The 25,956-nt window shown below is 44.9% G+C and overlaps 3 protein-coding genes across 18 annotated transcripts in view; 2 read left to right on the plus strand and 1 right to left on the minus strand.

The window, feature by feature from the left end:
• LOC142087787 (phosphatidylinositol-binding clathrin assembly protein-like) overlaps window positions 1-4,450 on the plus strand; it is a 33,105-nt gene extending 28,655 nt beyond the window's left edge. For 2 of the 4 annotated variants that reach the window (XM_075162400.1, XM_075162404.1), the window contains one exon: window positions 34-4,450. In XM_075162400.1, coding sequence (XP_075018501.1) covers window positions 34-48 — 15 coding nt within the window. In that variant the 3' untranslated portion in view covers window positions 49-4,450. The remainder of the gene's footprint in view (window positions 1-33) is intronic. The other 2 variants (XM_075162401.1, XM_075162403.1) reach the window with 2 other exon arrangements.
• VBP1 (VHL binding protein 1) lies at window positions 37-18,892 on the plus strand. Of its 5 annotated transcripts, none has more exons than XM_075162417.1 (6): window positions 37-88; window positions 10,122-10,246; window positions 11,321-11,387; window positions 11,852-11,950; window positions 13,707-13,845; window positions 14,825-18,892. In XM_075162417.1, exons 2-6 carry the CDS (start codon window positions 10,140-10,142, stop codon window positions 14,893-14,895), a joined length of 483 nt encoding a protein of 160 aa, XP_075018518.1. In that variant the 5' UTR covers window positions 37-88; window positions 10,122-10,139; the 3' UTR covers window positions 14,896-18,892. The 5 variants fall into 5 exon arrangements, with proteins under 5 accessions (XP_075018518.1, XP_075018515.1, XP_075018514.1 ...); XM_075162414.1 differs by lacking the exon at window positions 37-88 and adding an exon at window positions 5,549-5,693; XM_075162413.1 differs by lacking the exon at window positions 37-88 and adding an exon at window positions 5,557-5,629.
• Window positions 17,221-25,674, minus strand: RAB39B (RAB39B, member RAS oncogene family). Of its 9 annotated transcripts, XR_012675604.1 has the most exons (5): window positions 25,404-25,674; window positions 20,774-20,994; window positions 19,818-19,909; window positions 19,314-19,452; window positions 17,353-18,450 (listed from the first exon to the last, which is right to left on the minus strand). XR_012675604.1 is itself a non-coding variant. In XM_075162407.1 (4 exons), the coding sequence occupies exons 1-4, from the start codon at window positions 25,616-25,618 to the stop codon at window positions 17,263-17,265; spliced, it is 576 nt and encodes a 191-aa protein (XP_075018508.1). In that variant the 5' UTR covers window positions 25,619-25,633; the 3' UTR covers window positions 17,221-17,262. The 9 variants fall into 9 exon arrangements, 6 of the variants coding, with proteins under 6 accessions (XP_075018508.1, XP_075018512.1, XP_075018509.1 ...); XM_075162407.1 differs by lacking the exons at window positions 19,314-19,452; window positions 19,818-19,909 and adding an exon at window positions 17,221-17,305 and having other exon boundaries at window positions 18,006-18,102; window positions 25,404-25,633; XR_012675605.1 differs by lacking the exon at window positions 19,818-19,909 and having other exon boundaries at window positions 25,404-25,662.
• Between the last annotated feature and the right edge of the window lie 282 nt (window positions 25,675-25,956).

Consider the following 25,956-nt stretch of genomic DNA (forward strand, 5'->3'; position numbering starts at 1 on the left):
AAGTGGCATTAACATGTAATCTCTACTTCGCAGATACAGTTTATGTAGAGCCACCAAAGCAGCAAGATGTGAGAACAACCAAATACTGGTAAAAAAGAGAAAAGACTGAATTTCAATCTTTCCATGATGTATTCCTGAACAGGGCAACTGTTTCTTCCCTGTATAATACAATATTATTTTGAATTGCAATGCTTTAGAGATTCTTGTTTATAACAGTCACTGCAGTGTGAAGTCATGTTTGTTCACTGGTTTGTTTTGTTTTTTTTTTAAACCTGCTCAGCAGAAAACTGTATTTTATTGAGGCTGCCTCAGAAGGTGCAAGCTGGATTATCACCTTCAAAGCTGAGAAGAGGGGTTACATGATTGCTCTACAACCTTATTCATCAGTGGAGTACCTTAGGAAGTTAACTGAGGATGTCAAAGCTATTTATTTTCTCCATAAATTCTGTGGCTGTTGTAACCAAGACACAACACAAATGAAGTTGAGCAATAAAATTTTTATGTGCTCTAATAAATACTCTGATACAGCAATGCTTGCATTATCATAAGGCCAATATTGTGTGAAATCAGACAGCTTTTTCACATTAGAATAGCTTATAGTAATTTGCAAACTTTATAATGTGAGTTTGAAATGCTGTGAATCAACAAGATATATACATATTACATATATATATATATATATTTTAAAAATAATAAATGGCTCCATTAGTATGTCAGTGTTACATGGCTAGTTGAAAGAGCCAGGCTCTGAAATGGGCTGAAAGTCTGTGATGGAGTGGGGGAAACAAGTGCGTTACAGAACAGCATGTGCAGCCTCCAACAGGTGACAGTAGCTGCACTTCCATCGAGTATCTTCTCTGCAGGTAGCATTTTTCGTAGCTCAAGGAAGAGTGGCTTTGGGAGCCAATGAATGTAGGCAGCAAATGGGAGCAATTTGAAAATCTTGTTGCTAACCGTAAAAGAGGCAAGAGATCCAATTTTTTTTAGAAGTCCATTAAGTCAAAAGAAGCAAACCTTGCAATAGTGCTGACACTTGCAAACTGCCAACTATATTGAAACTATCCAGCTGTAGAGAATAGCTTGTGCTGCTTTTCTGAAATAAGAACCTAGTTGTAAACCATATAAAAGTAATTATTTTTAAATGTGTAAATATGTGCAAATTTTTAGATAATCTTTTCTTTAATGCTGCAGTAATCTTTTTCTTCTGTAGTAATTTCAAGGTAAAAATGCTATGTTAAGAAATCCGGACTCTTTTTTGAGAGGAAAGTCTTTTAAATCAACTAATTTATGAAGTATGCTATTCATGATGGGTCAGATGTGTACAGACTTCTGGCAAGTCTTTTGTATTTAACGATCTTCCTCCAAAACAAATTGGCTGTGAAAATGCCTTCAATGTCTGATAAAAAGTGATAGCATTAAAAAAAAAAACTAGTTAATAACAAGTAAATGGAATTGGGAGCAACCTTTCTTCCAGAAGTTTTGTGGCAGAATACAATGAAAAGCTCTCCTGTAAAATGACTTCTACTAATGATTAATATTAAAGCTGGGTTTTCAAAAAATGAATAGTTTTCTATTGTTACGATAAATAGACCTCCAGAGTAGCATGTCTTTTATCTTTCGGGGAGTCTATAATTGTAGAAATGTCTCTGACTCTCACTATAAATGCAAATAGGCCTGAGAATCTTGTCAAACTGTCCTGTAGAGAACTTCTAAAATACAGCACTTTCCTCATAGTAGGAACAAGCCTTCTCTTTTTCTAAATGCTTAATTCTGTCCGAAGAGTGCAAAAGTAGGATTTCTTAACTCTATGGAAATATTTTTGCCAAGTGAAACAACTAAAAAAAAACCCAAAACAAAAACCTACCCCCACCTTAGAATCTGTAACCACTAACTTCCTGGGAAATGTAACCTTGCAGAAATTTAAAACTCGGAGTTCCTGAATGTGTATTGATTTTAAAAGAATTTGGACCGGTATATAGCAACTTAACGTTCAAGTTTGAATTACAAAGGGCTTCAAGCTTTAATCCACCTTTATTGGGTTGAACAATTGTACAATTTTAAGCCAATGAGTTCTTCAGTGCCTATAGTTACCCTCCACATGACAAGGGAAGAAATGCCATTTAGAATGGGTCATTGTGTTGAGGGGACTGTTATTTAAGAAATAGTGAATTCCATTGATTTATTCAGCATTGAAAAGTCTTGAGTTCAAATCAGACCGGTACATGTAGTAATAAATGTCTGGGCGTTAATGACAGAGCTGAGAGCGCTACAAGCAGGCAGTTTCTAGCACTGTAAGCTGTTAGGTCTCTTTCTCATACTGAGTTGTATAAGTAATTATCAGTTATTTTAATAAAATATGCAAATAAATGCCTGGCAAACAGTATATATTTGTTATAACTTTATTGCAGAGCATTCTCAATATCTGCAATGTACTTTGCTGAGAAGTGGATTTAGTACTAGGCATAGTTCGCACTACTTACTTGCTCTGGATTTTTTAATGGTTCTTTGGCAGGCTTTCTTGTAGCAAAGCTGTCTGATACCAATTTATTTAGTATTAAAAAAGGAGAAACAGCCACAAAGTACATCCTAAAAGCTTTTATAAGCTACCTTCTTTTTAGTCGCGTTCAGAATGTTTGATACATGAAAACACAGCTTTCAGACTTATCCTTACGAAGAAAAGATTGCTTTACACACTTCCCTCTGCACAAAAGTGCACAGGACTGCTTTTTGCCAGCCTTTTCCTTGTGCACGTATTGGAACGTGTGAAATGGCAGAGTACTGTGTTTTAAATAACATAGTTGATACATTAGAAGTAAAAAACAAGGACTTAAGATGCGGTGAAGGCTTTTATGGCTCAGAACTTGTTCCCCAAAAAAACACTTTAAAAGACAAAGGTTGTTCTTGAGGGTAACTGTAGTAGCTTGCAGGAGTTGCGAATAGTAATTATCATGAGTAAAACACTGCAGAGAGGTGTATATAAGTGTGACTTTCCCTTTTGTTTCCTTCCAACTTGTTTGATCAGAGTCCTGTTCTGAATACTTCAGAAAGCCGTTAACTAAGATGTCACTCCATGTTTGTCTGAACAAGGAGGAAGACTTTAAGTATGCTGTGCGCTTTGCATTATTGTACTTCAGTGGGTCGTTCAAGCCTAACTGTTGGGACTTGATGCTGCTACAGGGAAGCTGTCTTTCGTGGGATATACCGCAAGATAACTTCTGGGGGAATTTGGAAAGGTTGATTGTGTTAGGCCTGTTGGACTTGAAAGTGTACCTCTTTTTAAATAACTGGGGTTTTCTAAGGTTCTCTAGGTATCATTTGATTTTTGCCTCCAAGAAGTTACTGATTTTTTTTTTAATTTTGGACACATGTACTAGAGAAATCTCAGTTCTGTGTACATAGTGGTGGAATACTTGTAGGTAAAAATAACAAATGGACTTTTGTTTGGGGAAAAAAAAAAAAACAAACCACACAAAAAAAACTAACAACAAAAAAAACTTCTGACTACAAGATCGAATACAGGGTGTATCCCCATCTGGGTTTTTTGATGTGTGGCAGGGCGGGTGGGGTTACAATTAGAATAGTATGCACTGTGGATCGGTGCTTAATTTGTACATAAAAAGGAAAACTTTGTTTTGGGTAGTTTGTATTGTAAGGACAACATCTAAAGGCACTGTGTATCAGTCATTTATTTCCATTTAAAAGATTATATTTTTGAGCAATGGAGACTGTACATGTAATCATTTATACATTACTGATAGCTAGGAATATAAAAACCTGTTGCTATTACTCTGAAGATGTATTTGACTTGTCATTGATATATACATCACTGCATCACTACTTTATGCAGATTCTCATGATCGCTTATTTAAAGAGATTGTAGTAACTGGTACAGTTACAACAGGAATTGTAACATCAAATCTTTTAGTCTATCTCAAACGTGTATCCTTGTGATTAAGTTTAATCCTTTACCAAATGTTTGGCTGGAATTTCATCTTGGAGAAATGACAAAATAGGTGCTGGAACAGATTTCCCTCACCCCAACCCACACTTTACATTATTTATTTAATAGGTCTTGTTTTGTATGTTATGTTTTTCCCCATAACAGGTTTGTGCCTTTTATTGGATATTTATTTAAAAGGAGCTACTATAATTTAGGTTGTTCAGGCTTTTTTTCAGATGTATTCTTGTACAGCTGTTCCTTTACATGAGTTCCTTCATTTTATAAGAATACAGAATGTGTGGAAAATATACTAGCCACAAACTGGAAAAAAATTTTGAGGGTTTGTGTTCTATAAATTAATAATTTTTTAAAAAGAAGCCTAAGCACAAGACTGGCTGTGTTGATATTTTAATTGTGGAACTTCACAAACTGGTTGTTTTTTAAAAACTGCTCATATCCAATTATTTGATGAAACAAGTTTTGGAAAAAAATAAACTTTGGCACATGCGAGGTGTGTGTGTGTATGTTATCATTCTTTAATGTGTTCTCAGGCTTGAGGCTTTCTGTAATGCTAAACAGCAACAGCTGAATTAGGATGTTGATTAGTTTGTTACTCTTCTGCATTTACATTTAATGTGGTGTTCTGCCTTATTCAAATTATCGGTGTGGCTTAACTTGATCGGTTGACAAGTTTTCCTTTGGTCCGGTTTTCCTTTGGGAAGCAGTGGTTGGTTTTTCCTGTGCAGGGTAATTGGAGTTGAGTGAGGGGAAGGCACAGAGCTGTTTGGGTGGGGTGACTCCAGGTGCTCTCCTGCACCCGCGGGGGAGGAGGGGAGACAGGCCTTCACCCACACCGCGCTCGTAACTTCGTGCCCCTGGAGTCGCTGCAGTGTGGGGAGTGCAGGGGCGGTTTTCATAGACCTGCCTCTTGCCATGTAAGTCTCGAGATCAGAGATCAGCAGCACGAAAACGTTTAATTGTGGAGTGTTCATTGCTTGTAGCTGCTCGCGAGCCTTCGGATGACGGTGGGCAGGCGCGCGTTCTTGGTTTCTGGGAAGGTGTTTTGGTTTTGGTTCGATTAATTCCCCAACCAGTCACCATTTCAGCCGATATTTTTAATAGCTGCTTTTTTGTTTCGCTGTAGCGATTAATTTTCAGTGAGGAGCTTGACTATTCAAGCTAAGTCCTGCTGTGTCACTGCCAGCCATACGTCCTGTCAGCGATGTTCACACCGTCCCTTCTCCGGAGGCGGCCGCAGCGGTTGGAACGAGCAACCCCCCTTCCCGGCTCCCCGCTGGGGCTGCCGGCGCGGGCCGGGGCGCTCTGAGCTCCAGCCGCCCCCCGCAGCAGGGCGGATCTCGGTCAGGCGCCAGCGCCCTCCCCCGCCGCCCGTCCGGCGGCGCGGCGCGGCCCGGCCCGGCCCCTCCTCGGGCCCGGCGGGCGCAGCCGCGGCCCCAGCCCGCCTCCGCCCGCCCCCTGCCCCAGCCCACCAATGGGCGACGCTTTGGGACGGCCGCCGCACCACCTACCCCGTTCGCCTCCGTCACCGCGCCACTCAAAGCCTGACAGCCAATGGATGGCGTCGCGCTCGGCGCTGACGTGATGACGTACGGCTCCGGCGTCCCGGCGAAGGCCGCGCACGCACCGTCGGTTCCCCAAGATGGCGGCGGCCACCAGCAGCGAGACGGGGTGCGGCGAGGCGGCGGCGGGCGAGAAGCGCGGCCCCCTTGGCATCCCCGAGGCGGTCTTCGTGGTGAGCGGCGGCTCCGCTGGCCGGGCCGCTCCGCGCCGCGGCGGGGGGCTGGGGCGGGGAAGGGGGGGCTGCATTCCGGCGGCCGGGCCCGTCCCCTGTGAGGCGGCACCTGCGGCGGGGCCGCGGGCGGGCGGTGCCTGAGGGAGCGCGGGCGGCGGGGAAGGCGGCGGGGCTGCCCCTCACGGCCCGCCCCGCTGGGCTGTGGGGCTGAGCGGGAGCTGCCGGCCCGGCCCCGCCAAGGCGGGGGAGCTGCGGCGCCCTCCCTCCCCTCCCCGCCGCTCCCCGGGCCACCCGCGCTCAGCGCCGCGGGTTTGTCCCGCGGGCCCGGCCTGCCCTGCCCTGCCCGCGGCCGTCCTACGGTCTCGGCCTGGGACAGCCGCGTACCGGAGCGCTTCTCTTCCCTCCAAACCGGGCAGGGTCCTGTGGCCCGGGGGGCGGGGGGTGCCTCAGTCCTGAGGATGTGCACGGGGTGAGTGGCTTTATTTGGATTCTCTCTTGGCGTTATTAACTACTAATACACTTTACAGCAAACTCAAATCCCCGTTTTAAGCATTATCACGTTATCTCACTGGCCAGCTCACATGCCAATGAAGCGTGTGTTATGAACGAACCCTCCTGTCGTACGTACCAAGCCGTGGTTCCTTACGGTGATTCCTCCTGCACGGGGCACCACGTTTCTGTTTCATCTCAGACGGTGCCGTACCGTGCTGCTAGCAGCTTTCCCTGCATCCTCCTCTCGTAAGCTAGTTCTTGGCTGTTGAGCAGAATCACTCTTCAGCAGCGACCGCGGTGTCCAGCGAGGCTTCCTGACTTCTCGAAAACCAACAAATGTCTGTCTTTCGGAAAACGGGCCGAACTTGTTTTTCCAACTTTAAAAAGTGATTTACCAAGCATTTAATAATTCTGGTTGAAAAGAAGAATTCATCGACTTACACAGTGACGTAATGTCAAAATTATCTGTTGTTCACTTTCTGCTACAAGCTAGCTCTTGGTGTGCTGTCTCGATTGCTACTTTATTTCATTTGATCAATAAGTATTGATCAGACTGACTATACCTGGCTGTCTTGGTGTCATCTTGAAACGTCGGATATCTGCCCTGAATGCTTTGTTTACTCTGCTTTATTACTGAGATTTTCTTGGACTTTATCAGAGCTCTTTGGACTGGTCAGGTATGGCTGCTCCTGTAGAAATAAATTGATTTTGGTACTTCTAGGTGTAGTGCTTGTGTTACCTATGTGTCTTGCTAGGGTATAGGTCCTGAACAAACGGGTACAGTACGCTTGCTTTCAGTGCATCCAGATCCCACTTTTTCTTTAAGGTTCTTTAACAATTACCGGGGTCTGGCAAATCTTACCGGGATGTAGAACCATTGCTGCCTGCGGCTAACTTCCTTCCCCCCCTTATGGGAGACTAACGTAGATGCAAACGAAAGGAAGGGGCCATGGCTTCAGCTGCCCTGCGAGACCTCAATCATCGTGACAGAGGAGAACGTGTGGTCTGTGCTGACTCTACAGTGGAGGTAGCCACCCTGGCAGGGAACGGAAGATAAACACTTTGAGGGTGTCTGGCACATCCCTCATTTTCATGCCGGTAGCTGTCGATGCCGTTCTTGTTTGGTTCCACGTTGTTCCCTTCTGATACTTGTCTCTGAAGTATCTCGCGTGCTGTACCATGCGACCTGGGAGAGTTCTGGGGGTTGTGGCTTAGTTCTGTGCTTAGTTCTGTTCGGTTCCTCGTAACCTTATGTCTGGATCTAAAACCCAGCGAAGTTTCCCAATTCTCAGTTTTGAGAGGTGCTCTAATCAAACACAGATGTGTCTGCAGAAGAGATCCTCGATGATGATCTTAGAGTATTTGGATGTAGATGTTAAGATAGACTTTTTTATTCAAAATAAACATATGCTAAGAAGTTTTTAATGGTATTCTGCTCCACAAAGTGAAAATATTAGTGTCTTGAGGCTGGTTTTTATTACAGGTTTTTTCTTCAGAAAATAGGTTTCTGTTTCAAAAACACCGTATACTATCCTGATGATAAAGACTTCCTGATCACTTGCTTGACGTTCCCCCCACCACGTGCTACATGGGCAGTCTTGCTGTGTATCTTGTCTTCAGAGATGTTTTCTTTAAGTGTCTTGATTCAGTAAAGGCTCTTCAAACAGTTTATGGTGGATACCTTTTCTTAAGGCATTGATCTGTGGATTCTTGTGCCTTTCCATATTTCAAGTGACATTAAGCACTAACTCAAGGTTTCACTGGAGTTTAAAAAACACTCCAAATAGAACTTTCAACTGTTTTCTTTTGAGCTGTTGTCCAGATGTTTCCAAATAAAATGCCTTCCTTATTCTGCCTTCCTTAGCATGCGTGTGAGTGGGAGGACAAGGGATGCAAATCTGAAAACGTGTCTCTTTTGTTATGTTCTCTGTATATGCCCATAGGTGATGATAGCTCTCTGCAGAAGCAGAGCGAGTGCCTGCAGCTCTTTATTTGGGTCATCACTCAAAAGATAAACATAAGCCCCTATGGGAATGTGCTATCCTGCTCTATTTCAGGGCTTTTACAGAGTGTTCATGTGGCTTTGCAAAGACTGTGTTACCTTTACGGTATACAACAATGGTGTTTTGCCAGTGCATTTTCTTCCTAAGAAGATAGAGATGAGTTTTGGCAGGTCCTTGCAGAACCTGTAAGGTAATTCTGCAGTTGAGATGCTGCGTGACACACCACAAAGCAGGGATCCTAATAGCATTGACACCAGCTCTGCTACAAAGCTGTTCTGTTCAGGCTCAAAGAACTGACCGTGTCTCAGCCTTGCAGCTGCGTAAGATGGGCCAAAAGCCCAACCAGCAAGACTTGGAAGTTGCAGTTGGAAAACCTGGGTGGTAAATTTGAGCCCGCCTTGGACTGGGGCATTATGTAGTGGGAGGAGATCACCAGTATACAGGGGGCCTGGGTTCACTTCTCAGCATCTTCGTTTCAGGAGGACTTGGGTTCTGTCTTGTCTATCTGTACAGACATTAGCTGAGGCAGAGGTGGGGTGCCGGGCAGTGTGCAGGGTGAGTTGTTGCCCACCTGCTTTTTCTTTCTGTCTTGGGTGATTTACATGAGCAGAATAGCTTCCTCAAGAGCGAGTTTCATTTCAGGACATCCTCAGGCCTCACCTCTACAGCACTTGCCTGAATCTAATCCTTGGGTTTTTTTGTTAAAGCTTCTCTACAGGCTTCATCAGGAGGCAAGAATGCTTCTCGTTCTGTTGTCGGTGAGGTAGCTTAAGGCGTTCCTCGGGCAGTTGGTCTGAAATGCGTCTTTTGAGTTCTGTTGTACCACCTAGATCATGCTGCCTGCTGAAGTCTGTTGTGGAGTTCATATTTCTACTGCAGATTTCCTTAATGATAGGGACGGTGGGTGACTTCTTACCAGGTTCAGTAATTTCACAGTAAGTTTCTTTAGCCAAGAGAGCTTAGGAGTCATAATGAGGGGAACCAGCAATGTTTCATAGACTTTTTCTGATGTGAAACTACTGGAATGGAAGCACCTAGTTGAAAAGGAGAAGCTGAAGAGGCCTGTGGTAGGCTTCCGTCAGATTTTACAGAGCTATATAGACAAATAAGGACAGAATTACCGCAGTGGACGTGTGGTCATCTTGAATTATACATAGGTAAATGTTGTCAAGGTCAGAAAGGTGTGGTAGATCTCTGGCCCAACGTGCCTTTCACGAGGCCGAGAACGTTGCCCGCAGGCAGATGAACGGCTTCCTGGGAGTCTGGAGAGGCACTTGCAGCGGTCGGCGTCCTGGCCTGCTCAGGCCTGTCTTCTCTGGCTACTTTTCCAGTCGATGGTAGGACTGGCTGGAATTGTTCTCTAGAGGTTTCCGTGGCTTCCTGCTGACTATAGAAGGAGCTTTTGAAGACAAGCTGTTTACTGCCATAAAGCCTGCCTGAGCAGATACCACAGTTTTCCCCCCTTTGCCTCTTTCTCTGCCACAACACGCTTGATCAGGCCGTGATTCTGTTCCTTCATCAGTCTTATCCTAAATAGTTCGTAATCTGATTAGCCACAGAGAAGCGTTATCGCTGCTTTACAGATAGGAAACCAAAGTTTAGCTGTGGTCTGAGGATATCCATCCCCGTTAGGTGTCATTTGACATCGGCCAGGACTGAAAGCACCGCTAACAAGGTACTAGCAAATGTGGTTATGAAATAATCCTCGCACCTATTCTGTAGTCCCCTACCATAAAAGGGGGGAGGGGGAAGTGAAAAGGTGACTAACTAAGAAAGGAAACAAAATGATTTTGTACTTCACAAAGTGAAAAAAAGAAGTTTGTTTACATATAAAACCCCCTCTAGACTTAGCTGCAGTAGGATGATGGCATGACTGTATCTAGCGTTTCTGTAAAACTCTTCTAACATTGAGGGTTTCTTTCTCCCCTTAAAGGAAGATGTAGATTCTTTTATGAAACAGCCTGGAAATGAGACAGCAGATGTAGTTCTTAAGAAGTTGGATGAGCAGTATCAGAAGTATAAATTTTTGGAACTTAATCTTGCTCAAAAGAAAAGGAGGTAAGTCATAATTTTTGCAGAATTGGGAAATGTTTAGCACAGTTCTACTTTTTTAAAAATAAGTCTAGTTTTTTTTAAATATCCCAAGAAGTAAAAAGTTGATGTTAGAAGAGCTAATATTTGCAGGACTTTCAGGAAAGCCCAGCTTTTCTTCTTTCCTCTTCCTGAGAATTACATGCAAAAGAATTTAAGTATTGCTGATTTGGTCCTTAGCCTTTAAGGCCAAAAAGTACTGCTATAGTCTCTTAAATTTTGTCAGCCTAGTGTAAATAAGAATGTTTTTGTCAAACGACTACTGTATCAAGCCTGTAACTTTTGGTTTAGTAACCTCATCTCCCTTCAGTAGCTTTAGTCTTGATCTGAAGCTAGGCAAGAAGCAAATTTTTAAAAGCTAAAATCAAAGCTTCAAGTAATATTTTATTTAGATTAAACTTCTTTCATGGACAAATATCCCTCATAATTTCCACCTGGAGGCCTGCTTTGGCAGTCGCTGCTGCCGGAGCCTGCCGGGTGCGGAGGAGGGCGGCCTGGAAGGCCGTGGGGATCCCAGCGCCTCTGCTAGGCTGCTGCAAGGGCTGTCGAGGAGGGGGATGCCCTGAACTCTGGAGAGAGCTTTCGTTTTAACAGCGCCAAGTCTTCTGGCTCTAAACTGTTTGTTAGAATAGTTTGTAGACCTCAGAAGAAACACACTTGTTTTGTTTTACCTACAGTGGTTTTTATCTGTATTTCTGCTGAGATTTCCCTCTCCTCCAGGGAGATCAGAAATATGCAAAAATACACTATTTTAGCAAACAGGTATCTTACTGTTAATACATGTTTGTTCCAGTTTGAAAGCTGTACGTATTGCTCTGCTTCCGAAAACCAGCGAGCCTCAGTATAGTAAGAGGCAGGTGAAGCTGTAGCTGAGATGCCTTTACATGCCGTATCTTTCAAATCTGCATTTGTAAGCCTGGAAAGCTGTTAGGAGTTTCAAGTTTTAAAATGGAGGTTGGATTGTATAATAGAACTGATCACTTGTTTAGGAAACTTTGTGTCTCTGTAAAATAATAAATTATGACTGTTATTAATTCACAGGCTAAAAAGTCAGATTCCTGAAATTAAACAGACATTAGAAATTTTAAAACACATGCAGAAGAAAAAGGTAAACTATTTTGAATATCTAATGAGTATGAGAAAAGCTAACTACCTTTCCACCCTAACAGAACACATTGCAAGAAATGTTTTGGAGAGCACACTTAATATGCCTTTATAAATAACAGAATTGTTTTTAAAGGTATGTAGTACTTTTTGAAAGCTAGTTCAAAAAAAGTTAATGTTTGTAATGCAAACTTCACTTTTAATAGTGTACAGATTGCAGCTAAGCTTTGACTTCATCTCTATTCTTTATAGAGATTTCTATATTGTTTTTAAATATATCTTTTTTAAATGCCTTATTCTTGGAGCTGTAACTTTAATGTTGAAGTAAAATGATGTAGAGTTCCACCAAAGTTAATACTGTATCAATGGTAAAAAAGCAGAAAAGTGTGCTCTTTACTGTAATTTTTATGTCTTTGACATAAGTTTCCAGTGAAAATAGCAATTTTAAGTTTTATCATTTGTCTTAAGGATTCCACAAATCCAATGGAAACCAGATTTTTATTGGCAGATAATCTCTACTGCAAAGCTTCAGTTCCTCCTACAGATAAAGTTTGTTTGTGGTTGGGGGTAAGTAAAATGGAACTTTCTCTGAAACTGTTTAAATAACTTACAAAAGGTTTGTAAAAGACAGCGTTTGTCACTGTCTCATAGTACTTCTAGTGGCTATGGGCATAATTCTGTTCATGTGTGCATAGTGCTGTGTCCTGTCAGCAGGGCAAACCTAACAAGACAATTTCAACGCGTTAGTGAAGGTTTCGTGTTCAATTTTACTTGGTGCCTGAACAGTAAGACTTCAGAGAATTGTAATTTTGCTGGATTGTTCTTTCCAAAAACCATATTCGTGAACGTTTTCCTTATCACTTCTGTCACTTTGTGGTTCAAATTACCATCCAGCATTGCCTGGGATGGGAATGTGCCCAGCAAAATAACTTTGTTTGGCAAGTAGCTTCCCATCTTCTCTACATTACTTGTATTTAGCATCTTGCTTTCCTTTTTCATGCATGTTTTTAGGTGAAGATGGGATTTCTGTTACTGACAGGTACCTGCCAGCATTTAGAGTGGAATTTGTGCTAAAGACTGGTGGGATCAGAGCTCGAAACACAGATTTCTAAGTACTTAAGCGATATCAGGTTGGGATATTTTGTATTCAGAGGCTTCCTTATGTGTGGAGATAACTTGCTAATGTTTATTTTGAGACTTTTAAATCCTGGATGTTCCCAAATCCCTGTGTTGGCTGCCAAACAAAACCACTTGGTTAGGACAGAAACATTGTTGACACATGCAGCATCCGGACTGATTGGGCAGTTACTCCCAACCTCTCCCCCTTCTTTTCTATCATAAAAAGAGAAGATTTGTCTGATACCTGTTGCTTTTAGGAGACATCTTCAGAATTTACAAACATTGACTTTCATGGAGCATCCCAGGTTTATTTTGTAACAGAACATCAGAGAAAGTTTATCCTATTGATGGTTCTTACAGAAAAGCTATAATGAAATGCCACAAACAATTTATTATATTTAGGTGTTCTGGGCCTTCTGCCTTTATCCTCCCTGCTGCTTTCAGTCTGCATGTTGGGCTACACGTATTACTGTTACTGGGGAAACTAAGTCTTCCAGTTATTTTAAAAGAAGAATGGCTTATCTCACTCTTGCAGCTCTGTGTAGCATTCCCTGGGATCATGTCTAGTTAGTAGTATGTGGCTCTGCTCGATGCACAGTTCTTGAATGGGACAAAGCTTCACTGGTGCGTCTGTACTTGATAGTGCTCTCTTATCTCTTCATGTGGTAGCTTCTTACTGAAATAAAGATTTGTAGATTAAAAACCACCACGGTATAGGGTAGGACTTCTCTACATGTTGTATCTTTAAATACCTGTGATACTTCTTGTTAATGACAATGCCATTAGGCTGTCAGTGTTCCACACAGAGATCCTAAGGTTAATCTTGAATTGTTTCTAGAGCTGTGCGACACTTGAAGGTGCTGCTAAGAAACGTGAAGTCTCTCGCTTTTCAAATACGGTGAAGATGAGATACTGATACCTGAAAGGCTGAATGCAATCCACAGGGAGAGAAATCCCTTCTTGCTTAGCTATAGGAAGAGAACTTATTTTTTAAGTCACCAGAGGGATTTATTACTCAGTTACTGAAGTGGTGGAGGCCTCGAGTGGGTTCTGGCATTGCTCGTCCTGAATCTTGTTGTCTTGGCCTGTCAGGACAGCCTTTTGTTAATGTGATAAGTTATAAAACACAGCCTGAAATAAGCCTGCTATGGCTTATTCCTTACAATGCAAGAGTAAAAGCTTTTATCAATCTTTTTTTTTTCAGGCCAATGTGATGCTTGAATATGATATTGATGAAGCTCAGGCTCTGTTAGAGAAGAATTTGTCAACAGCCACAAGAAACCTTGATCTTCTAGAGGAAGACCTGGATTTTCTTAGAGATCAGTTCACCACTACAGAAGTCAGTATCCTTTTTTTTTATTTGTGGGGGAAGAGGTGTATGTGAAAGCTAACATACAGGTAATTACCAGTTTCCTGACATGTTTTTATCTTAGACTGGCTGCCCTTAAAATTCTGTAGCGCTCCAGGAACTTAACCTTTTCCAGCAGTGAAACGGGATACTGTGTTTGCAGCGCTGAGCTGGGGGTTGGTGTGCAAGATGTACAAAGCTGGTGGTTGTGGTTGGGTCCACCTACTGCGGAGGTTGCAAACCTAGGCTGGGAGCGAGTTGGGAGCGTGGATCGGGGCTGTGGACTGATGGCCAGGAGGCCATTTCAAAGCAAAGCGACTCTCCCTTCCTCTCTAGAGCGTATCAGTATTGTTCTTCGGGCTGTTGCTAATCAGATGCCAGTGCAACGTTCTCCAAGCACCACAAGCCCTGCTGCAGCAAGCTTGGTGCTAGCTTAGGCACTGCTTAACTTTTTATTTCTTTCTTTATACTATCATGAACCACCTCCAGGGGTGTGGGTTTTTTTTTTTATAGTTTCTACTTAAAAACTATTTTAATGATGAGGGTAGCCATCAACTGTGGCATTAGATTTAGTAAACGAAGGCACAACGACTTGTTTTTTCAAATTGATGCTTAAGCTGTCTTAGTGCTGCAGGAGGTTATGGATGCCTGAAATAGGCAAATACAGCTGAGATGGGTTGACTGAAATCAGAAAAGAGTAGCTGTAAGTAAAACTAAAAGTGTGTTTCTCTGTAATATCTTTCTGGATAAATGATATAAATGCTGCAGTTATTAACAGTTACTAGTATTCCTGCGTGTTAAGGCTTTGCACCAAGTCATCTCTTTCATTACATGGCTTCTATATTGACTGTTACAAGTAAGTGAAGTGTGGCCCACTGTATAACCTGCTTTTCCCCTTTTTTCATTTCTTTGTTTCTTTCTTTTTCTTTTCTTTCCTGAATGCACGGGCTAGTTCCTTAATTCCACACCCTCAGATATGGCTAGAGTTTATAACTGGGATGTAAAGAGAAGAAACAAGCAAGACCCTTCCAAAAACAAAGCATAGTTTTGCCAATTTCAAATGTGGTTTCAATTTCCAAATATTTTTTATTTAAACACCCCCAAGTTCATTCTTAAGGGACTGAGTTACTTTAAGCATTTCAGTAAATGGTAAAATATATAAAAACTAATGGTGAGCACCATTTTATTTATTTGTAAACTCAAAATTTGGTTTCATGCATGCTTCATGAAATGAATTCTTTGAAAAGGCACCACACAGTCCAGCAAAGGACGTAGTATTTTGATCAGACCGGTCTGTCATAAATAAATTTCTACCTGAAAGCTTGTCTGAAAAGTGGAGGGGCACGTATGAAATGGAGTCTGGCATTTTAGCGGGTTAAGGTAACGCAGGGGTTTACTTTTTCATCTCTGTGTACAGCTGATGAAGTTACAGTCAGCTTGGGCTGGGAAGACATGCAGCTGTGATGTTCTAGGAAACAGAAAAAATACAGCGAGGTCTTGGATTTTGTTTCAGTCTGTTAATTGGCAGCATCAATCTGCAAGCATTCCTGGATATCCACTTTGGATAAACTTGTTTTTAGTAATTATTGGTTAGTTAACTGCCTGTTACCGAACTCTCAGCACTTTACATACAACAGTTGGTGACTTGTCTTCAGAGAAGAGTGGTAAACGGAGTAAACAGCACAAGCTATGTCAAGACTGCAGGTGATCTCACCCCGTTTTTCTTCAAACGTGCACACACTGCTTATTTTTGCAAACGCGTTGAACGACGACACCAAAATGCTGTGATAGCCTGTGAGCAGGAAGCCCCCTATTTACGATCCCTTAGACAAGGTGTCCACTTCAAATGTCTTAACGCTCTCAGCCTCCCAGGTGGTGAAACCTGTATTAGATAAGGATGGTTTACTGAAGCATGACTTCTGGTGTTAACAGGTGGAATATTTTTTTTTGTTCTTATGAAGCCTTGCAAGATTGTTGCCTTTTACCTCTGCAGTTTCTTTCTAAAATGAAATGCTCAGTGGTGATGTCAGTGGCTAATATTCACATTCTGTGACTGAGAATACAGGTTTCGCTGCAAAATAAATGCAAATGTTAACTGTTCGATCTTCATGTAAGAAACAATATACCTGTAAATTTTTTGTACTTTTATTTCATGATATTAAAATAGTAAAACTAAACAGTTGTGGCAAACACCTGTTTTTGTGCATCTTTCTTTGTGTGAGAAAGCCACGAATCTGATGTGTGATCTTTTATAATGTTTCCCTGCCTTAACTGAGGGCAGGGGGATGAAAAAATTCAGTTGAAGCAGCAGATGTGAGAAGTGTAGCTGCTGGAGGCTGGGGAGCGTGAGTCAGCACGCCTGAATTCCTGAACACAAGCAACTGATGTGACAGCACTGGGGCTGTGAAAGAGTAAGAGCTGCAGGGACGGGCACAAAACAGGTAAGTCCTTACCACCCGTAAGTACCTGGGCTTGGCCCATCCGTGCCTTTCCTGCAGGGCGATGCTGTTTGTACTTCGGCTGTAGCAGAGACGCGTTTAGATCTAACGTATTATTTGACTGGCAGGTACCTGCCCGCTGCTACCCTCGGCTGCAGGGGGGGCTGCTTCTCTCCCTTTCTTTTTAAGAGCATCAGCAATGTCAGGAAAGGCACCTGCAAACGCGTCCTGATTTGCAATTTTCTCTTCAATTTGGATTAATGAGATCCCAACAGGCCAAGGCGTGCTCCCCCGCCTCCGGCTGGTCCTAAGGCAGCAATTGCCTGCCTTTGTTGCGCACAATGAAATGACGAGTTAAGCATTTCTGCACGAGCCAAATAAGTGCTGTGTGCGGCTGCCGATGACCTAACGCTGGGTATCGGGGGCGGGGTGACAGCATCAGAGCTGGAATTGCTCAGTAGGTTGAAAAGGTACCTGGCCTGGGGGGGATGGGAGATGGCTGTGGCCATTGTAACTCGTTTTGGGTGTTTTTTGTTTGTTTGTTTGATACAAAGTAAATACAAAGACCAAAACAACACTCTCAGACAAGAACTCAAGTTTCCCTAAGACTGATCCTTGCCCAGCATCGCTCTGTCCTTTGCTGTTAAGTCTTTGTTACGTTGAGTAAGAACAGAAGGTCAGTTTGGAGAAGCTGGTTTAGCTGCTGGGACACCCGTCCTGCCTGCTGCTGAGAAAGGCCTCCTGGAGGGGCTGGGGCCGTTTTTGGCTACTACCGCGGGGAGCAGCAGGTTTGTTTTGGGTGCTTTTGGTTTGCTTTAGAAGGGCCAGTGTTTCTATAGTTGCACTGTTTTTTCTCAGCACGGTAGTTGCCTGGTTCTGAAGATCTAAGCCGTGGGCCTTCAGAGAAAAACGTGTAGCGGGTGCTGTCGCGGAGTGCCTGCTTGTGGTTCAGCCAGCCCGTGTTAGGCTTTCAGTTACGGCTGCGATACACAAGTGGGACAGGTAGTGGACAGCTTACTGGTAAAGAATGGGGAGGGGGAAAGAAAAAAAAAAAACACCCACAGTTTCTTTACAAGTTTTAAATTTCACATTATCACATAGTAACCATTTTGCTAAATACAAGCATATTTTCAGTCACATACAGACAGCTAAATACAGCATTATTTTCACATTTCGTTACAGTGCATAACAGAAAGCGAGGAAAGTGTATAGTATGCTTTTATTCTGGAGGTTTGAGCAATTTCAATCTAACATGCAGATTGTTTTTAATATGTGGTAGAGACCACAGAAAGTTAGCTTTTTCTTTTTTTTTTTTTCTTTTTGTCCTAGAGTAAAAGAGCTCCTGACTTTATCCTGTGAAAGTATCACCTTCGGATTTCCCTAAATCCCTCTTGCACTAGAAGTCAAAGCATTAAAACCAGTTGTTAGAAAAGAAGTCTTAGCATATCCTATAAGTTCTTCATCTTAGAAAAAACATTCCAAATTTTGTACAGATGAATCTACATTTTCTATATTTTAGTAAGCTGTCTAGAAAATGCAAGGAATTAGAAAAAGATGTATATAATGATTTCTTTATCATTTTATATAGCCATTTATTACCTCTAAGTAGTTAAGACTGAGTACATTTTCTTCTGTACTGTTCCTCTTTAGAATTACAACACTTGTATTTTTAAATTGAAGATTTATAATGAAGGCCTGAATGCACTTACTTACTTACTTAGGCTTTCTGGAATTTCTCTCTGGGAGCAGTAAAGGGGAATGTCCAAAACCCATTAAATAAAATATTGGTTGTCTTTCCCCTGCTGGCCAGGTTCCTGCACAGGGAATTAAGAATTTTACTACTGCTAAAATGCAGTTTGATCCAACTTCTAACTGCCGTTAACGTAGCACTCCACCTCTGCTACCCTCAGCTAGGTGACCCAAGACACACCTCGTGAACAGCTGGACCCTGAAAGACCGAGGCGGTTGCTTGGCGGACTTCCCGTTCAGAGAATGAAAAAACTGACCCTCTCGTACGTCTTTGTCCGTGCCTTTGTGACAATACGACTAACAGACCTGGTCCGAGCAAACCTTGCGCTCTCCACTGGCGCCAGCCCATGAGAGCCCACGGCAGCCAAGCTCCTGTGGTGCTCTCTGCATCAATCTTCTCCAGCTTTGCTTACCTAGAAAGAGATGTTTGTAAAGGGATATTTTTTTTCCTATGCTTTTTTAATCTTCAGGGCGCTCAACTCGACCACAACTGAATCTGCCTGGAATTCACAGGGCTTTAGCACAAGGTTTTTGATACGTTTATAGCCTATTCAAGAGCGATCAGGGGTTAGCAGTGACAAGCTGACTGGAAAGTGCTAGATCGTTGCCACCCCTCCCTTCCTCTAATTTGCTACCAGTGCCCTCCTAGCAGGCACAACGCTGCTGCGCCCCTGCAGAGCCCAGGAACCAAAAGTGTTCCTAGAACACTGAAAATCAAAATGTTATTCATTTTCGGGGTTTTGGTTGTTGGGTTGGGTTTGTTGGTTGGTTTTTTTTTTTTACAGCTTTAATATGGAAACCACAGGGGTTTTTTTTCTTCATACAGAGCTGCCCATGCGCTGCAAACTGTGAGAACAGGTTCGAAGGGAGAAAGTCTGACCTCAACAGCAGTCAAGAAGAGCCACACTTTTATAGATGGGGTAGCTTAAAAAGCTATAACAAGTATTTTATTCTTCTCTACTTAGAGGCCTAAAATCAAACACTAGATGCTTCCTGTGGTTTTTACCTAATTCCTCCCTCCTGCCCATTAGTATTTTGGTGTATAAAGCTTGCAAACTTGAGTAAAAAGAAAAAGTCACTATTAGTTTCATTTGTTTGCTTTTAATAGGCTGAACTTCCCTAGTTTGCTACAGGAGCACAGTTACCCTGCTGCACTTCAAAAGCTTAAGTTAAAACTTAGCGGAAGCAACGCTTCTAAGTGGTGAATGGCATTCCCAGAAAAACAGCCACCTACATATAGCTTTTGTAACATGGCTACCATCCCATGATGACCAACCTGAGCTGGATCCTCTTTTGTCAAATTAAAACATGGAGGAAATCAAATTTTACTCTTGAGCTTGTCTTGTGGCTTTCCTTTCCACCTGCTCAGACACTTCTGTTGTGTGCTCCTCCTTCCCAGTGCCAGTTCTCTTCTTCTACAGACGCCAAGAAGGAAAATGACACTTTAACAGCAGAAAATACTTATGGAAGCCATTGCTTTCCATGCTATTTAACTTCTTTAAAAGCAAATCTCACCTTTTAGGATGTCTGATGCACCTGAGTTAAGCTTTTCAAGTTTTTTATTTTGTTGGGGTTTTGTTTTTCCCCCCCCTCCTTTCCATTCCGCCTTTTGCCCTGGCTGGTAAGACACCCAAAAGGTCAGCACAGTGCTGTTAGCAAGACAGGAACGTTGGTGTGTCCCACCTGGCTGCCTTAAGGTATGAGGACACGGCTCTCTATGCTCTTGATCACTTAATTCTATTGGAAAGCCCTGAACTCAGGGTACTTTCAAGGTACTCACCTAGGCAGTAAATGCATAAAAATGCATTCAATAATTGCTACTGGAGCCAGCGTTGCCACTTAGAATCCCAGTGCAGCACGGCAAGAAAAGCACTATTGGGGGAGGGAATAATTTAAATTTTAATTACCAATCAAATAACTACTGTTTTCCTCTTTAAATCCCACAGAATATTCTTTGCTATTGAACTAGGTTCAAGAACATAAGAAAGAAAATTCAGAAGTGTGCATACCATGTCAGTAAACTTTTCCTGTGGAGTTGGCCTTATGAGGAAACGGTCTCTGTGCTGCCTTTACACCTTCCTGGTAATAAACAGCTGACACAAAGCTGTCCTCTTTCTTTCCCTCTGTCTGCCCATTTGTCATACTTCTAAAGTATCCATACTGTGGCTTCAATACCCAGCATGGAGCTATGGATTTACTTAAAAGAGGACATGTACAGTACCCTGGCATGTGCCAGCCCATTCAGCTCTCCGTATACTCTCTCCTGTCTCGTGCAGCCCCTCATTTCTGCTTCCTGTCTCCTTACAACATCTACATGCACCCTCACTCACTCTCCTTTAGGTTTGTAGCCCCCAGTTCTGAAAGGTTATTTGGAACAGAACATTTCTTTCCGGGGTCTGTTCTGGTGTCCAAAACAACGTGGGAGGCTGTTCACAACGGGAGTGTTGCTCTCCCTTCTGTCACACTGAGTTCACTTAGTAAAGTACGTTTGGTTAGTAGAGTTCATCACCACTTGCCTCACTAGAAGAGCTCAGCACAAGCATCGCCTATCTGATTTCACCACTTCTTCTGAAGAGTGCACTACGTTTGGGACAAACCCGCTCTTTACCCCTTCCCATCCCTCCTGGATTGAAATTTCCCCCCTTTTAACAAGCTCGTATATATCTCGAGTCAGATCAGTGAAGGCCTTCTCCACGTTAATGGCATCCCGAGCTGAGGTCTCAATGTACTTCATACCATATGCAGCAGCCAGTTTCTCAGCCTCGTGCCTGGTGACTTGCCGCTGTGTGTCAAGGTCACACTTGTGACCTACCAAAACAAAGACGATCTGGTATGGCTGGACGTGCACCTTGGTCTCCTCTAGCCACTCGTGGACGTTCTGGAAGGACCTGCGGTTTGTAATGTCAAAGAGGAGGAGTCCACCAACCGAGTTCCTGTAGTAGGCTCTGGTGATGGACCTGGAAACGAATGAGCCACAACAAAAGTATAAGTTACAGCTGTTTGGGAAGAAGGGCAGAGCGAGTTTCACATGGGGGGTTGTTTGTTTGTTTGTGTCTTCTGATTTTTTTTTCTTAAGCTAAATGTAGCCCTTCTGAACATACGTCTTCGTTTAAGAAAGCAGCATTACCACCACCCTGTCTACCCTGCAGAATACAGGGCAGAGAAGGCCGTTCAGGCAATGTCTTATCACTTTTAGCTTGTGCTCTGTAGAGCTCGTCATTCAAAAAGACAACTAATAATCTTGGCTTAAAGATTTCATCCTTGGGTAACTGCCCCACTGATTTATTACAGCTCTGTTCACAATTCCCACCACCACTATCTTCTATCATGGATTTCTGTACGCCCTTTGCTGTCAGTCTAAAGAGTCTTGTCTCTGAATACCTCGTCTAACCCATTGGTTCAGAAGCACTGTTACAAATGAAAGGATTCATGTGAAACCAAACACCCACTCTCTGACAGATAGATAGATAAAAGAAGGAGGCCACAGATTTGGAGGGCAGACCATGGGGTTGTAGCTCCCCTCCATACACCCAGGGCCTTGGCACAGGCAATCCACCGACCCCTACGCTTTCTCCCTCCACACCACCAGTCAAAATGACGGCACGCACCGTTACAGCTAAGGCAGTAACAGGAGCAGCCAGTCTGACCTCCCGAGTAACAGCAAAATGATACAACAGCTTCCTAGGGGAATCTGCATTACTGTTGGTCTTGTTCCTGCCAAATACTGACAACATTAAAGAGTAACCAAAAAGACCCCCGAACCGCGGGCTGAGAAATGGAGCGCATCTTCCACAACTCTTCCGAGCAAGGGCAGACTTCAACGCAGCCAGAAGCAGCACATGAAATCAGCTAACCAGGGCGAGGGAGCGAAGCTGAGACCATGAGGCTGAGCAGAGCTACTGTTCAATGACTACTACACATGGAAAAACTAAGAAGCTGTAAAACTGTGGTGTTTCTGCAAAGTCATGGATTCATTCTAAATCCAGAAGCAAGGATCGATTTCAGTCCCTGGAGGAATTCACACTTGGGCCCGAACTTTCCTTGCTGAGAAAATGTAAGCACTGCTGCATTTTTACCTTGGGACAAGCCCTTTTTTGGACATGCAAGACTGGTTTTAGGGGTTATTTGGTCCTGTAGTGTGTGTATGTAGTGAAACTGCCCCAAGAAAGGATGAACTGGAATTTTCAGGGATTGCTTTATCAACAGACGTGCAGTGACAGGTGAAAATCCACAGCCAAAACTGAAGAAAGCCAGAAGAGGGGGAAAAAAGATAGTTGGCTGCGTTTGGATAATTTCTTCTCCCCCATTTATCTGGCTGAGGGACAACAGTAGCTCTGCACATTTAGCACTGAGGGAATTAGTTCTGCCTTTTGCTATCTAGCCAGCTGCAAACAGATACTGCCGCTTTGAATTCACCCCCACACTGTCACGGGCATTTCTGCTTCTCCCTTATGTTCTGTGCCATCAGCCCTGGCTCCTCCTGCCAACACCAACAATGCCTCAGGTACTTCTGAAAGACACGACAGGATCTAAGCTGAATGCTGCTTTGAGGTAAAACTAGGTGAAGGCCTCAACGCCTTTTCTTAAAGCCTTTTCCACAGACTGTTTTCCTTACCGACCCACGGGAAGCAAACTATATTGCCTTCACGCTGCACGTCACTCCCCAATTCCCTTCCAAGACTCCTACCCTCCTCCTGCCACGCTCGTACCCCCTCACGCAGAGCAGGACGGGGATTTGCACCTGTTTTGGCCAAGTTTTAACATAAAGGTATTGCCTCTCCCCTGCTCTGTACCCATGGTGGGGATTCTTGCACGTGAGGTCCGCGCCTGTTTGTTCGAGTCTTTCCCTCTCAGCCGAGGGAGAGCTGCCGGCTGGAAGGAAACAGCTCATCTGTAGGTGGTGGTACACAGGTCCAGGGAGTGAGGGCTGCACGTGCTTTTGCTTTTGTTAGCGTTACACAACGTTTCAGACAAGGAAATCACAGTATCTGAGCAACCAGAGATGGGGAAAACCTGCTGGATCCAGGAAGAATTGGACCCTGCTCTTCTACAGCTCCAAAGCAGCTCCAACGCTGCCCCAGGCAGCATGTTTTGGGGCCTGATCTGGCAAAACAGAGCGGCACATGCTTAACTGTAATTTAAGCCTTAACTGCATGGAAATTGCTTCTAATTTATGGAGAGTGAAAGAGCTCACAACGGGGGTCAGGAAGAGCAGAAATGTAGCACAGCTGCAGCCCAGGCAATGCCAACAAGGTGTCTTCAAAATAACTACAGTGGTTTCTTCCTTGTGGGGCAGCTGTTAAACTATGCAAAGCAGACTGGAAGAGCAAAATCAGAGAAAAATCTGTGAAAAAGTGAAGCTCATTCATACAAATTTCCTTCCTAAGAAATTCCCTGTGCTATGACAAAAAAGTTTAAGGGTTCTGAGGAGCACCTGCACCATCGTGCTTCTTGCCTACGCCCACAAGTTTGAAAGACTTCAGCTTATTCCAGTAATAGCTACATCTTGCCTTTTGCCAAGAAAAATAGCTTGCAGGAGGAGCCCAAGAGTTGCTGTCTTTATGGGGCACAATTTGTCACAGGGCTAATGGTGATTTGAAAGGGATAAACACAAAACAGACTTTTTGCCTGATTTTTTTCATATTTCAGAGTGCACCATAAAGGCACCTGGGTTTGCTCACTTCCCTCTAGCTTTTCACACTGGGAACCAAAGTCTGCGCTTTGGCAAGGGCATTTCAAAGTTGCGTGATGTATTTTTTTCATGTCACTCACTGTTCCTGCCCCTTACAACTCTTCCTGCCTTTGAACACTGCTGCCCATCGCAGCAGTGCAGCCTGCCCTTGCGCTGAAGGTCGCCTGCTCATCATACTTACAACCCAAGCACTGCGCCGGGTCAACCGCCAGCACTAAGGGTAAGCAGCCTCCAGGGCCCCAAACTTCCTAATGTGTAAAAGAAAGGAAATTGAAGCCATCCAACAGCTTTTGCTCTTCACAGCAAAGGCAGAAGCAGGGGACGGCACCCAGGTGTGTTTTCTACAGACCTCTGCCCGAGATCCAAAGCTGGAAGCTGATGCAACTGCAAGCTAACGCACCTCCTCTCTCAGCAGAATAAAGCACCAGCTCCTCGCCCCGAAAGGCAGCAAGGTAGCAGAAAAAACCTGTCAGTGGATAAGGACCAACTACTGCACATCCTGGGCCAGACGCCAGCGTCACAGATGCGAAGGAAAGTGGTGAGAGGGGTGGGGGCAAGGGAGGTATCGTCTATTGAATGAAACCAAAACATTCCTCAGGCGAGTCATTACAGCACCAAAGTAGAAGCGATGTGAAGCTGCGCAGAGATGTGGAGCAAGGAAAGTGCTCCCAGAGGGAGCAGGATGAAAGAGCGGACGAGGGTTAAAGATGCATGACAAATACAAGCAAACAGGAGGCAGGGAGCTGAGGGTACACGCACACCCCTTCCAAACGAGCACTGTCTGAGCAGCACGCGTCCCATGACAACACCAGCACCCTGTTTAGCTGGGGCTGAGCCTGCTCCAACCACGACTTCTGTTTTTACCATACAGTTCTGTGGGAAACTCTTGGCACAGTCCCACATGCTGCCTTTATTTTTCTTCTTCGAGTCTTCATTACCACCACTTAACCTCTCAAATCGTTTGTGTGCAACGCTCAGCGTGCCACGCTCCAGAAAGCACCTGTCATCCCCGCACAGCCACCACCAAGGGTTTGTCGCGGCCTTTCTCTCTCCTACAGACAGCTGATCTCTGCTGTCGCTGCAGAGAATCAAACCACGTATTCCATCGCATTTAGCCAGCCTAAACGTGTGTTCAGCTACGAAACATCCTGGTTCCTGCCTCTTTGCACCAACGGGGAGCAGGCGCTTTCCCCGCCGAGCTGCAGCCTCTGATGCACAGCTCCTCGCTCACGGCTGCCCCGCAGGGCTGGTAAACACCCCCCAAACCCCAGCGCTGCCCTCGGGCTCCGTCCCCCTCCCCAGCGGCAGCGGGGTCGCTCCTCTACACCTCCACCCTACACATCCTATACGTCCTACATATCCTATACATCCTACACGTCCTACACGCGGCCATTTGGGGTGGGCACAGCTCCCAGGTACACAAAGCGATACGCTTCCCCGGCGCGTTTTGGGGGCATCGCTGCAGGGGAAAAAAAAGAAAGAAAAAAAAGGGGGGGACAAAAGGTGCCATTTGACTTCTCTTTGTCTCACTCGCCAAGCGTCTCACCCGGCGGTGCGGGCCCCCCCGGCACACGAGGAGGGCGCCGGCCCCAGCCCCGCAGCTCCCGGCCCCGCGCCGCGGGAAGGGCCGCCCCGCCGGGAGCCCGGCCCGCCCGCCCCCGCCGCCGGTCTCACCGGAACCGCTCCTGGCCGGCCGTGTCCCAGATCTGCAGCTTGATCCTCTTGCCCGGCTCGATCTCCACCAGCCTGGAGAAGAAATCCACGCCCACCGTGGGGTCGGAGATCTGGGCGAAGCGACCCTCGGTGAAGCGGCGGATGAGGCAGGACTTGCCCACGGTGGAGTCGCCGATGACGATCAGGCGGAACTGGTAGAGCCAAATGGCCTCCATGCTGCCGCCGCCCGCCTCAGCGCCCGCCCGCTGCCGCGCCGCCCATGCCCGGCCCGCGGGCCCGGGGGCGGCCGCCGCCGCGCCGCTCGCCCGCAGGGGGCGCGCCGGCTGGGAGGCGCCGCGCCGCTAGGCCGGGACCGGTGGCGGCCCGGGCCTGGCCCCCGCCGCCGGGGCGCGGGCGGGCCGGCCTCGCTGTCTGCGCCGCGGCCGCGCCGCTCAGGCGGGCCCCATGGCGGCCGGCGCAGACCCCTGCCCGGCACCCCGCTGCCCCGTCACCGCCGGCGCATCCCGCCGAGCCCCGGGCCCGCCGCCGAGGTGCTGCGCGGACCGCGGGGCTG

The sequence above is a fragment of the Calonectris borealis genome, chromosome 13 (genome assembly GCF_964195595.1).
Source record: "Calonectris borealis chromosome 13, bCalBor7.hap1.2, whole genome shotgun sequence".
In the NCBI taxonomy this organism is placed as follows: domain Eukaryota; kingdom Metazoa; phylum Chordata; class Aves; order Procellariiformes; family Procellariidae; genus Calonectris; species Calonectris borealis.

Excerpts from the sequence above, each read along its gene's own strand:
- RAB39B (XM_075162406.1), bottom strand. The coding sequence starts at position 25,618 with ATGGAGGCCATTTGGCTCTACCAGTTCCGCCTGATCGTCATCGGCGAC. Across the intron at positions 20,995-25,403 it reads GCCGGCCAGGAGCGGTTCCG|GTCCATCACCAGAGCCTACT; the intron begins GTGAGACCGGCG and ends ATTCGTTTCCAG.
- VBP1 (XM_075162414.1), top strand. The coding sequence starts at position 5,601 with ATGGCGGCGGCCACCAGCAGCGAGACGGGGTGCGGCGAGGCGGCGGCG. Across the intron at positions 11,388-11,851 it reads AACACATGCAGAAGAAAAAG|GATTCCACAAATCCAATGGA; the intron begins GTAAACTATTTT and ends ATTTGTCTTAAG. Across the intron at positions 13,846-14,824 it reads GTTCACCACTACAGAAGTCA|ATATGGCTAGAGTTTATAAC; the intron begins GTATCCTTTTTT and ends CCACACCCTCAG.